This window comes from Coloeus monedula (assembly GCF_965178545.1).
Source record: "Coloeus monedula genome assembly, chromosome: 6".
NCBI classification, from domain to species: Eukaryota; Metazoa; Chordata; class Aves; order Passeriformes; family Corvidae; genus Coloeus; species Coloeus monedula.
Genome location: NC_138786.1, coordinates 28107171 through 28121383, shown reverse-complemented (window position 1 = coordinate 28121383; position 14213 = coordinate 28107171). Strand labels below are relative to the sequence as shown.

Below are 14213 nucleotides of genomic sequence, written 5' to 3'. Positions count from 1 at the left end.
GCTCAATGTTTGCTTGTGTGTTTAGGTTTATTAGGCAAGCATATACAAATCCAGGAAAATTTTAGAGGATGCTAAACAAAAAAAAACAAACCCAAGGATCACAAATGCACTGTAGTGAGTGAACCTAAATTGAGCACATCCTTATATCTTTTTGCTTTTATATCCTTTCCATAATTCTCTTAAAAAGGAGAAAGCTTGCATCCTGAGAAAGACCTGACTGTTGGAAGAGTGAACTGTGATGTCTTCTGAGATATTTTACATTCTTTTTAAGTCTTCACTTGAAGATAGTCTAAAATGTATTATATTAGTTTCTGCGTTTTGTTGGCTTTTTTAATAAAAATAAAAAATTACCCTTTGCAAGTAAAAGAAAACAATTTTACTGAAAGACTTGTTCATTTAGAAAGGGATAAAACAGCTGATTAGCACTTAGAGTTGTGGGATTAATGACATTCTGATGAATATGAATACTGAAAAAATGTGTTCTAGTTCATACTGTTTGTTGTTCATCTGTTATTTTAGCAGAACAAGAGTTCTGTGATGTCATGGGGTTGCATTTCCTACATAATATAATTATATATTTTTCATCTGTTTGATGCAATGTATAATTAAATTATGTACTTTTCCTTAAAGAAGTGAGTGTGAAGAAGTCTTACTTAGCAAGCACTTTCTCAGTGGCCGTTTTGAGTATGACACAAATACAGTGTTAACTAATAGTGTTTGTACTGGCCTTCTAATAGGGATTAGTTTGTTCCATGTTTTTGGAATAGAAAGGTACTAAGGTTCATATTTTCAAACACAGATTCTAAATTTAGTGTTGGAGATACTTGGGGACATACAGTCATTACATTTAGGTGAGATGTGTTACCCTTGAGTGCAAAAATAGGTACTGAAAATATTTCATGGTTAATTATGAACAACTAAAGAAGAAGTAGGAAGACTTGACACCATCTGTGATTCTTGGTATTTTTTAATGAAAATGTCCTTTTAATTCTCTCAGGGTCGGAACTTGGCAGACCTGCGTCGTAGCCAATCTCGAGGAACATTCACCATTAGTACCACTCTGCGGCTTGGGAAGCAGATTTTGGAATCTATTGAAAGTATTCATTCTGTGGGATTCCTGCACAGGGACATTAAACCAGTAAGTCCGCCCATTAAAATGGACAAGTAAGATGTGGTCATTAGATGACCATAAGTAAGGTTAGGTTCTGTACTAGATGCTAAAATGCAAAAATGAGAAGGGGCAAAAAATTGATTGTTTAATCATCAGATAGGGCAGACTTTTTCTGTTAATTAATGTTGGATTGCAACAACAGTAACTTTGGTCTTTTTCATTGTCTCCAGTTTAGGCCTCCTTGCAATTTTCTGAGTTAAAACTTCCAGCAGTTAGCTTTAGCATCATGTAACCAAGAGTATTTGCCATGAGATATGACATAATGTATTGGACTAATGGCAATTAATATTGTCATATAATAAATCTAAAAGAATAGATGCTAACTGTAGAGTGTATTTATAAGTCCTTCAATAGAAAAGTTTTTGTATGTAATGTATTTTCAACAAACAAGAAAGATTGTATGAGAAAACTATTGTTTTCTTGTTCAGTTCTAATAAGATCTATTGTCAATATGTCATTGTGGAGGAGAGTGCCTTACTGATGGTATCACGCTTTTGTTCTTACTATTTTTTCTGATTTTCTTTGAATTTATTCCTGAAATTCAATCACCTGTTTTTAATATTGCTCTGTATGACAAATATCATTAGAACTCTGAACTGTCAAAATTTGTAAATGGGGATAAAATAAGCAAATCTTTGTGTTTTCTGATAGATGCAAATATTTGCTAAGTTTCCTGTCAGCTGAATGATGCTCACATAAAACTTCCAATAAATTTCTGTACATTAGGAAAATTTTATTTGCATCACTTCTTCTTGGCAACTTTTTATAAAAGTATTCTCCCTGACCCATCCCCATTTAAGCCTTCATTTAATAGGGAAAGGACATAGAGGCAGTGAGTGTCAAGTGAAATAGGTGAGAAAGAATTAGCTGGAGCTAACTGTGCTTTGTGCTGAAGTAAAATCTTGACATTCTTGGTTGTTTGTTTTCCTTGTGATCAATTATGCAATGCTGAGATTCTGTGAGAAGGTGACATGATTGGAAAATTCTTGCTAAAATTTAATATATTTTAAGTGACAAAGTAAGACGACAATCTCTTTGGACAATATAGGGTACTGTTTAGATATGCTGGGTTTGATGCCTGTTTTTCTTAGCAATGTTTTCTTCAAATTTAGTGGGAGTTCAGTAGAAGTGAAAACATGGAAGGAAGAAAGAATAGAGAAATAGAATAGAGATAGATAGAAGAGAGAATAGAGAAATAGAGAAAAAATAGAGAAATAGAATATGCATTTTCTGGTTGCGTTGTTGCATTATATGTGAACATATTGAAACCTGTGAGTATTTATCTAACATCTATCTGTATTTCTTTTTCTTCCTAGTCAAACTTCGCTATGGGACGTTTTCCAAGCACCTGTAGGAAGTGTTTTATGCTGGATTTTGGCTTAGCACGGCAATTTACCAACTCATGTGGTGATGTCAGACCAGTAAGATTTTTTTCACAGTTGAAATTCAAATACTTGAATGTGGTAGTATGCTGTCTTTTCTTCTGGAGAAGTATGGGAGTTGTGTTGAACTGGTAACTATTCTAAGCTTGATAAACACCATCTCAGATCAGAAATGCCATGTAATTTATTGTTATTAAAAGACTGGCAGTAGGGTATGATTCAGGTTTCTGGTTTTTGGTGTGAGATGGAGGTATGTGTGTAAGATATTTTGAGATAATCTGTCATTTGGTTTGGAAAATCAAGGGGTAAATAGGTTTTCATTAAGTATCAGAATAATATACCAGAATTGAATTTCAATTGGTATCTTATACTGCATTTAAAAAAAACCCAAAAAACTAACCAACAAAATCTGAGGAGAAAAAAGTAAAAGTCAGACACTAAACTGAATATATATAATCTTCTGAAAGAGAAAGTCTGAATAATTAAAATAGTGATAGGACACTAATTACAGTATGTAAGAGGACATAGTTAAGTGTAGTTCTTGTATTCCCAATGCAATGCAGTCTGATGAAAATTGTAGGTAAAAACATATCAATGAGGAAATTACAATTTTAAGTAAGTAGAGCCTCCCTAATTCACTGGTGGGCAGTTAGTTTTGTTAATTTCAAAGTTTCAAAATGAGCAAGTCACTGCCATTGTACATGGTGATGTTTAAAAACATTTTCTTTATTAAGGTAGATTAGTTTACATTTTGATGGCAACACTGAATAATGTACTAGTCAATATTGTGTAGCATATTTATAAATATGATGCAAATTGAGTAGTAGAAGCCATCTCAACAGGATTTTCACTTTTATTTTGCCTAAGAAGTTGAGAAAGTGGCAGATTTTTGTGTGCAGATTATGAGGTATGTGAATTAGTAAGGTAAATTAGTGGGGTTCTGCTGTACTCTATTCCTTCAGCTGTAATGCTGGACACTGCAATGAAAGCAAAGATCAGGGAAGGCCAACAGAGTGCCTGCTGCTGTTGGAAAGGTGAGCTAAACATTTTAAGTAATTTTATATCTTTTTTTTTCATTTCTCAGTGTTCTTGTTGTGTTCTGTGTGTGGCTGCTTATAATGTTTTTTAAACTAATCTGTAATTTCAAGGAGAAAACAATTCCCAAGATTGTCTCTATATGTACACCAATGGTAATATTTTCAGAAAAAATAAGTAACAGAAAATTCAATATTATATTCTTTCTTTTGTAAAAGCTACCTCTTGCCTTTTGTTTTTCATTGCAGTGCCCTACAATATAACTGAAGTAATTCTTCAGTTGAAATTCTTTAGTAGTGTTTAACAGTGTAATCAATATTTGTAGAGTGCAGTGATGGTGGGGAGAAAGACAGTTTTGTTTGTGTGTAAGAGAAATGGTTCTTGGATAGAGAGCAGTCATGCTGTTGGCCTTGCTTACTAATAGGATTTATTAATATTTTCATTAAATGTGCTATGTGCTTCTCCTTAAGGCTATCCTTCTAAGCTTCATTAGCTTTCTTCAGCAGATACTGCAAATAATGCAGAACAATGTAAAAGCATGTTCTCCAAAAACATAATACTCTCTTCATGAAAACATATTCCATAGTTAAGGTTGGCTTGTTGACTAGCTTTTTATAGTGCTAGTTTTCCTTTCCCTGTTTGACTCTCTTTATCTCAAACCAGGAGTTTTCTGGTTTTTACCTCTCTGATTCTTTCCCCTGTCTTGCTGTTGGGGAGTGGGTGGGTGGCTGGGTGGGGCTTGGTTGCTGGCTAAGCCAGGACAGGCTGTTGTTAGTTGTTTGTTATGGACAGGTTTGGAGAGAGGATTTTTTGTTGTCAGTTTATTCTCTTCCTGAGGAGTTATGGTGTCTCCTTAGACTTCTTACCTGAAAGAATGGTCAAGGCAGAGAACTTAGAACAAGAAATCCTTTCTTGAAGATGATCCGAACTAATTCTATGCCATTTTTCTGTACTGAAGGATCCCCCAGAGTTGCCTGTCATGCCTGTCATCTCCTAAGACATCTCAGTGTGTTGTTTTCAGAGATGTAGTTCATCTTTGTACTACCCATCTTAATGTCAGACTCCATGGTGATTTAGGACTGTTAAAACCATGCTACCAGGGAGTCCATTCAGCTGTAGCTGTTTCTAAGTACTGTTTTGAAAAATGCAGATTTAATATAAAAAGCTTCTCAGAAAGAGGTATTTAAAGAAAAAAGGTTTTCAACACTTGTAGTGCTTACTGTGTTTTTCATTGCATTTTTGAGTGTCACCTATGGACTATCTGTATAAAGAACTGAGGAGCCAGCATTGTCAGTCCTTTTCACTGTTTTTTTTCTCCATGGGATTTGCATTAGGTTAGCTACAATAACCTTTGGTTTGCAGCAGCCAAATGACAGTAAAACTTATTTTGAAAGGGAAAAAAAAATTCAAGGAGATACATTGTAATTCATCCACCAAGAATAAGATGGAATCTAATTTCTTCTGTAGGTGTTAATGTCACCTCTATTCACACATTTTTGTATGCATCAGAGTCCCTTCTTCATGAAAAACTTTTGAAGTCAGTAAGCAACAGCAGTTTTCATGTGAACTACTGCTGCAGGATGCACTGATTTTTACATAACTGAGGGACACAAATAATTAAGAAGGGAAACAGATATCTCTTGGGAATCATCAGTTAGGTTTTCCTCATATATTAACTTGGGGGCCTAGCCAATAATGTGTTGTTTGGGTCATCCAATCCATCTGACCCAAACTTTCAATGCCAAGGATGGCATGGAGTTAAAGAGCAGAGGAGTTCCACATGCTTTTAAAACTGGTCATAAATTTCTATGTAAACATAGAAACATATGTTTTGTGTTTGTAAAAACTAGTGTCAAATTTCTTCTTGATTCTTCCTGATTTCTCTGGTACTTCTGTTATTGCCTTTTTTGCTTTTTTAACATAATCTTTTCACACACTGTAGCTGAAATAGCCTTTTATAGCCTCTCTCTAGAACTCCAGAATTTCCTCATCCAGCAATATCAGAATTCTTTTTCAGAAAAGAGTGAAATAATACATCTCCAGTATATTGTAGTTGTAGCTGTCTTTATTCTCTTCCCTTCTCTTCCCTACAAAAGGGAATTCAGTGTTCTAAGCTTATTTTTACATGTCCACTGTGTAGGTAGTAATCTGTTGTAAAGTTTGTGAAAAGGGGTAAAATTGATTATAAATGTAGTGCAACAACTGTTAGAAAAAGACTAATCTTTTCTGGTATTCCATAATCATTATCTGGACTGTAATTTTAAATTTAGCATTTTCCTTACAGGAAAATATCTCTCCTCTTAATAAAGAGGGGTAAGAGGTAATTTCCAGAAATTACAGGAGGGAGTATTTTGAGGGAAAATTTTACGTAATGAAAACGTGTTCAAGCTTTATTAGTCTGACCCAGTGTCTGAACATACTGTCAAAAGCAAATGCCTTTATTACTCATCTGAAGGATCCAGGGGTTTTACATTCTCTTGGGTTATTCAGTTAGCAGAGACAGTTTCCTACTTGTTCCAGATATTAGCCTTAAAATTAATTTGTTGTAGTTGCAGTTTTCTAGTTGTAGTATCATTTTACTACAATGGTCTAAGTGAATCTTCAAAACTGGAAGAAAAATGTATTAATTTAAAGCACAAAGAAAAAGCATAGCTTGCACACCTTTTCATGCTGCAGATAGTTCCCTCTCAGAATTACTGCAGTAAAATAAAACATTTTAACTGCTAATTTTGACATGGATTAATTTTAAGGAAGTTGTCCTGTCTTGCAGCTGTCTGAATGACTATGCTTGTGAGGAGCTGACTTCAAAGAGAGAAGGATATGTCTGTTGTATTCAGTAATAAAATATTTGTAAAATGTATAAACATGTGGAAGAGAGTAGAGAAGAGCTACAGTTTATTAAGTTGTATGATCTGACACTACTACCTGGTTAGAACTTAAAAGTCAGAAACAAACATTTGTTGTGTTTCGTAGGTTTGTGAAAGATGAATGAAAGGTAACGACAAATGTGCATCATGCAACTCCTGTAGATAAAGTCTTTGGAAATGTGGTTGGCCTATTAACATGTATTTCAGTATTTACAGTGAGTAGTTTTGAGTTGAGTTTTTATTTGTTTGGGTTTTTTTTCTGTAGGTGGATTTGTGTGCAGATCTAGTACTCTTTTATTAGAATGAAATTGTTCTAAGCATCCAAATGTAGTATCTAAGCAGTAATGTATCAGTCTATTCTGAATTGTAGAAAACATAAACAAGTGGCGCATGAACAGACTTTTCTGCTACTATACTGTGTTCTCAGTGGCTTGAACCCTGGCTCCTTGACTGTTTGGAACATATTTTGACCTATTATACTTTTGTGAAAACTTAAACACTGATATAGCTGGAAATGAGATGAAGAATATGGAAACTCAGACAGTAATATGTATGTGTATAGGCTTCTGAAACCAAATTTTACATGCTGGGGACAATACTAGGATTGCAGGTATTTGAGGTAGATGTAGAATTAAATTGTATAATGGAAGTAGATAAGGAACCACTAACTGGTGGGAGGAGCCTTCTCTGGGGATGGAAAAGATCAGAAGAGAGAAAATTGAGTTTGGAAGGAGAACAAAAACTGCTGGGGATGATGTAGGCTGTTAAAAGAAAGAAGGATGAAACACAGGCAAGCAAATAAATTGTTGGAGAGAGGAAGCCAATAAATGAATTAATAGTGTAGATAAGAGTTGATTACTACAAAGCAGGATAATTAGAATTTAATTGTGGGGATACTCTTAATCATCAAGCAAATGCATTTAGCAGGATGCAAATTTAGTGTATTTATATAGTATAAATTTTAGTATATTCATAGTCTGCTGTTTATTGCTTTTTGAAGATGTAGTACCTACCATTTTGTTTGCTATTGTCTTAGAGATAGCTGAAGTAAGTACTATCATCTTTTTGCTTTCTAATTGAGACAAAGAATATATGATTCTTTTTGAATGTAAACCTAACTTCATACAGCCATCAAATTTCCATGTCTCTGTTTACATGGTGAAAATGGAAAGTGAAGGTGTCAGCTGTGGTACAGAAATAGAAAACCTTGAGGAACAAAATGCGAAGGACATTTGCATTTTTAACATCATCAGAACTGCAGCCGGCTCTTAGGCAGTTTTCATCACTCCTGTTTTAAAGTGAACCTTAACCCCTTAACCACAACTGTTTTTTGAGGTACTATTAAATTTAACACAAAGAAAGCAGAAAAAAAAAAAAAAGACACTAGTCTGTGCTGTTAAGAAGATTAACCTTTAAAAAAGAATTTTAGGTCATAATTCTTTAAAAATCCATAAATTCAACCACCATATATTATCACAGGCCTGAGTTTTGTGGTCTTTTATTTATGTGGATTGCAAATTATAAATAACTGAATTATATTTGTTTTACAAAGAGGATAATGTATGCAAGCTGAGGTGACAAAGCTAGGGAGTAACAGAATTAAAAAACTATCCATAAGAAGGTGGCATTTAGATAAAACTTTTTTATCTAAAACATCAGTGTTTTTCTACTCAGTATACAGGTCTCACTGACTGGTAGCCTAAAGAATTGTTCAGATTAACAGCCAGTCCCCTGAATCTGATGATTTGGACTCAGCAAAGATAACTGAAGGAGAAAATTCCTTTTTGCCCAATATGGTACTTAGTTTGGAATGTGGGATTACTTTATTGAGAGTATCCTGACTAGTGGGTTGAAATGTATTCAGAGGAGACTGTTTGGTTTGTGGAATTGTTGTATTTTTCATAAATAAGGCTTTTTAGGTCAAGGGGAGAGCTACCCTATGACTGCATTCCCCCATCTCCCCACCTTTCTCCTGCTCTTCCCAGTGACTAGATTTTAGGTCATTCTTCGGTGGTTATTTAAACAAAATGAAGAGCTTTGTCAGAGTTCTCACCATTATAGGTCTTTTTAGCATGACCTTAATTTTGAGTGTCTAAATTTTCCTGTATTTATTTGAAAACAAGTAAAAAAAAAAAATCAGAATTTTGTTCTTTTAACATAGAGGAGGTTTAAAGTATTTTACAGTATTTACTTACTCTGAATATTAACAAAAGTATTAAAATCCAAAGGCAACAGAGTATCCACCAAAATTTTCTGAGGCATTACTCGTGCTCTTTATTGGTGACCTGTCAGTAACAAAAATTGTCTTTGACTTCTGCTAAAGCAGAAGATAACACCAGCTGCTGTACAGTCTGACCCTTAGAAAAATGCAGTGAAAGCAATTGTGAATGCAAATGTCTAGATTTTTTATTGTCTAGGGAAGCAGTTACAAATTGGTTCACATCAAACAATGCACATATTATTCTATTCAGGTGTTTCTGTACAAATCAGCTAAGTGCTGCTTGCCTTTCTTCAGTGCCCTCAGGTTCTGAGGATTTTCCAGCAAATGAGGTTTTATCTTCAAGTTTCACTTTAGGGTACAGGTGGAGTCCTAAAAATGTAGTTTATGAAGCTGAGTTCTTAAAAAAAACCCCAAACACCAAACCAAAAGAAATAACAACCAATAAAAGCATGAAACATCACCCCCCCTCCAAGCAAACAAATAAACAAGCCAAAACAATCCTGCACAGAATGCTTCACAAAAATGTGTTGGTAGATAACAAAGCAGAGTATTATATCCATTTTGAAAGCTTTGGAAATCTATTGTACTTCAGTTACATACAGGGACAGAAGGTATAAATTTCTTGTATGCTCATATTTTCATTTGGTTCTTGTGAAAATTTGGTAATGGTTATGCATTTGAATTGCATGGTGTTTCTTTCTGTTAATGGTCTGGATTATCTAGATTGCTGAGGAAGTCTAGAGAATCCTTCCACGTTGTTCTGTCTTACCTCCTGTCGTCTTGGTGGAAGATTTGCAGATTGTTAATTTCTGTATTTGGAAGAGAACATTGTTTTTATGGTACTGAAATAGTGGAAACTATAGCCATTAAATGCTTTTTATGATGGGGAAAAGGAGTGGGATTGTTTTAATAACTAAAGGAGCAATGGTGAAGCTACACTCTTGTAAACCAAATGGTCACTGCAAGTCTTTTGTCTTCTTTGAAGGCCGTTTGATCTCATGGACTGCTTAAAGATGGATTGCTTATATGTGCTTCTCAATCTTCTTTTCAAGTAAATGCTATAATAGCGAACATTAATACAACTTTAAGAAATAAGACTCAGAAGTGGTCCATGGATAGTACTGACTAAAACTGGTGCAGTTTTTTTTTGTTTGCCCCAGTGCCCCTGGTGATACAGAATTTGTGCTGGTAACTACTGAGTAATCCCTTGACTGTGTGAATGTATTACAAATAAGAGTCTGTATACTGAAAGTTGTTCAAGAATAGTTACTGAACATTGCATTCAGAATAAAATCTGGATTAAAATGAGACCACCCATTAAGTTTAAATGATTGGCAGCACTTCAGTCAACTCCAGAAAATTGTGCAATGGATCTGGTTTTGGTTTTAGTTAAAGAGCAGTAAGATACATTGTTTTTTCAGCAGTTCCTTGACACACCTCTGTTTTGAGTGACACAGATTAAAGCAAAGTCCAAGGACAACTAGGACATGTTTATGAGTACAGTATTAAATGGATTTAATGGAAAATAAATAGTACAAGGGAGTTCCAGGGAGCTGTTTGAATTTTTAGGGCACTGTATCATGCATGTAATAAATAGTTGGCTAAAATACATTAACATAAACAGATCTCTCTTCCATACCTGACTAAAACTGTTGAAAGCCCTGTGCTGCAGGGTAATGGTCCATGTCATTTTGGTAAATGTACTGTTCAGTCACTCCTTCATCCTATTGAGAAGCATTTTGTTGCTGGCATTTACCTTATGCTATCTCTTCTCAGTAATGTCCTCTCTCAATCCTGAACAGTACATTACAGAGGGATGTGATTAGCTGAGGATTCCATGTGTGCACCTAAACAAGGACTATAGTATTTATTTTCCCTCTTGAAATATTTTTCATTTTCCTCAGAGTTCTTTTCCAACCTAAATGGATTCTGTGGTTATATGATGGAGGAAGAAAAAGATATGTTAATAAGTTTCTGTGTAATAGTCCTCTGAGGCTTTTCCACATTGGTATACTTCAGGGCAGACTTTTTATAAGTTGTCTCTTAAAGTGAGTACACCATTAGCTTGCAACATAATGGTTTGGAGCAAGGAAGTGATAAAAAGTCACTTTTCCTCCTCAGCAATTGCATGGAAGTTATGCACAGTGTATTGGACACCTCTGCACCAATGCTTACAAAGCAGAGACTTGTATGTGCCAAAATGTGGCATTAGAAGTTCCCAGGATCAGGCGTCTGTAACTGGGCAATCCTAAAATAATTCTTTTTTTTAAAATTAGTTTCTTCATTCTTTGTCCAACAAAGACAGAAAGTAATGAGAAGAAGCACTGAACACATAGAATTGTACAATGGTTTGGGTTGGAAGGGATCTTAAAGATTGCCTAGCTCCCACTCCCTTACCTAGACCAGGTTGCTCAAGGCCATATCCAACCTGGGCTTGAACGCTTCCGGTGATGGGGCATCTGCAGCCTCTCTGGACAGCCTGTTCCAGTGCCTCACCACCTTGTGAGTAAATAATTTATTCCTAACAAAGCTAAACTATGTCCAATTTTTCATTGTTACCAGCTTTCTGCAGACATAGGACAGGTATCTTAACCATGTATTTTGAGACCAGCCTTCTTAACAGCCACCTCTCTCTGCTTCTCTTCAGCACTTTCATGTGAAGATGCTACAGCTGGGACTGTAAAGCATTAAAAATAAGTAACAGACTTGTACTGAACTCTCTATAAATCAGCAGAAAGGCATAGAATGAACAAGAAATCATAAGCACACAAATATTTTAAATTTTAGTGTGTACATCTTTGAATTTATCTGAATAATGTTGTCACATTGATTGTGTGTTTTACAATTAGCAAAATCAGTTCTGCTATTATGACACAAATAACTGTAAAATAAAAAGCAATAGACATATACGTGATATAATTCAGCTGCCAAATAGAATGCAGTAAGCTCCTGAAAACAGTTGAAAACTATCTTCTGTATTTTCTTTGTTTCAAAAATAAATATTTTTATTAATAAATAAATAATAAAAATAAATATTACATTTTAAAAATAAATAATGATTCAAAACTAGTCTGGGAAGAGAGAACTGGAGTATTTTTTTCTAATCTGACTCTCTCTTCCTGTGATAGTCCACTTCTGCCTTTCCATGTCTATTAAATTTTGTACATTCTGCTACTGTAGAAAAAGAAGTTTTCTAAGGAACAAATATTTTTAAACCATATTTTCAGCTTTTCTTAACTAAATCTGCATCAGTCAGACTACACTGCATATACTTTTGGAAGTAGCTGAGGTTTGCAAGATTTCCTTCGAAATTCTAAGCATTTGATAGTTAATAGCTTTTTAAAAAATGAACTACTTAAGAAAAAAAATCTTGCCGCAGTAAATGGAATTCTGTTGAAGAGTCTAAGATGAATTATTACAGCATTTTATTTTCTTTATAACTTTCGGTTCTTAGAAAAGAAATTATTGTATAATATCACAGTCATTCAATGCAAGCTGTAAACATATAAAATCATTCTTAAATAGGCTGTATGTACTCCTTAATTTTCTCCCTCATGTCCTCTAAGTTAACAAAGACTGGAGCCTAATTTTTTCTTCCTTTAATACCAGGAGAAATTGTAGAAGGTTTAGATTTTTATGTCAAAGTGTCCTACATGAAAATGGTTATTTGCTGGAGGGACTTAGTCAAGAGCCTTTTGTTTAATTGGTTTATAAGCAGGGTGCCTGAGTTGAAAGAATTATGGCAGTCATTTGAGGTTCCATTTCTGAATTAGTAATGATTTTGTAGGGAGGAGATAGGCGTTGGTTTGGTGAAACATTATTTTTAATAGAGAGATTAAAATAACTATTAGATTGTTAAGTTTCAAAAGTTTCCTCAGTAATGCATAGCTGTGATACACCTGCCAGTGACAGACGTGTGCAGCTGTAATGATACAGCAGTGCTACACCTATTGGTATAACATTAATTATTGTCTACTATAACCTCCTTCAAGGACATGGAGGGAGATTATTTGAGGCACAAGCTTATAGTGTATTTATGTAGCATTTTCAGCATCCACTGAACATGATCCTTCCAAGTTTGGTTGTATTACTGACAAAGAAGTAGTGAAGGAAATCAGTGTTACAGAGACAGACAGCTGGTGTCTCATGTGTGATAGTACAAGGTAAAAAGCAGGTGGTGAGTTAATGCAAAAGATGAAAAAAAGAGCATTATCAGTTGACCTTGTGACAAAAGTAGAATGGATATATGAATTTAATGCGGTGCGACATTGTTTTGTAACATCTCAATGGAATAATCTTGCAATTAAATAATTAAATAAAAAAATTAAGAAAATCGCGTGTGGTTATATTTGAGAGAAGGATTCTTTATGACATGGAGTTTGGAGGTTTTGGGTGAAAAATAAAACCAAATACATGATATCCTGCCTGAAGAAACAGCTTAATAAATAGTTGAGACATGAAAAATGATAATGATAGAATACTTTGTAAGGGTATATTGGTTTTTTTTTCTCCTTTCCTGTTGCGTGCAGAACACTGGTATCATATTCAAACAATCATTAAACAATTTAACTTAGAAATTTAAATTAGACATTCTGAAATGTGCTCTGTGGCTGTTCTATATTTTGATTCAGCAGTTCCTTTATTTTCTGTAGAACTTATAGATGCTCAGGGAATGAGCTGTAACAGCCTTAAAAAAAAAAGAAGAAATAATTCTTCTAGTGAGATTTGATCTTATTTTTTGAAACAAATTAGTCTATGAATGGTGAAACTTACAGTTTTTCTATAGTTTTGTGTACTGTTTCCCTTTTGCCCTCCAAATTTCTTAGTATTTTCAGCTTCATACTGCACCCTACCTTTCTGATCAGTACCTAGTTACATTTTTGGGACTTTGCGTGTGTTTACATGCCATCTAAAATTAATGCTGGTTGACCAAGTGGTTGGTGGCTTCTAAGATGGATGTGAGCCATTTAAATTGAATTTTAACTGTCTCTGTGTCAGTGTACTAATTTGGGTTCTGTTTTAATCACCAATTTTCATTAAACTTGCAGGAACTGAAAAATCTGTGAGAGCTGTCCTATTTGTTTGAAATTAAAAGCTATTGTGGTGGAAAGACAGATGGTTTGGTCTACTAAAATTTGTTTCCTGGTGAAAATAGAAGCAAATGAAAATCAAACTGGAAACTTTGGTTTCCAGTTCTTTCTGAGCTATGGGCTAAATTCCCTGCTGAGTTATGAAAAAATATTTTGAGTAGTTTAAAAGTAGGAAAATGTGTTATTTTATTGCTGTGGTTTAGCCTCAGCTGGCAACCAAGTACCACAGAGCCTTTTGCTCATTTCCCCCACCCTCCTCCTGCCCCTGTGGGATAGGGAAGAGAATTGCAAAGAAGGTACATTTATGTACATTAGCTCGCTTGAGACTTTTTGCTTTCCATCCATAGTTGAAATAAGCCTGCTACTGAAATAGTCTGCTTCTGGATTTCCGCAACTCTTGAATATATGGTATTATCATTATAAACACTAAATAAGATACGTACAAAA

The 14213-nt window shown here is 34.6% G+C and overlaps 1 protein-coding gene across 1 annotated transcript in view; it reads left to right on the top strand.

The window, feature by feature from the left end:
• TTBK2 (tau tubulin kinase 2) overlaps positions 1-14213 on the top strand; it is a gene marked incomplete at its 3' end in the record, with an annotated part of 77229 nt that overhangs the window by 30333 nt on the left and 32683 nt on the right. Inside the window, exons 5-6 of the mRNA XM_082282843.1 lie at positions 998-1138; positions 2488-2592. Of these exons, the coding sequence (XP_082138969.1) occupies positions 998-1138; positions 2488-2592 (246 nt within the window). The remainder of the gene's footprint in view (positions 1-997; positions 1139-2487; positions 2593-14213) is intronic.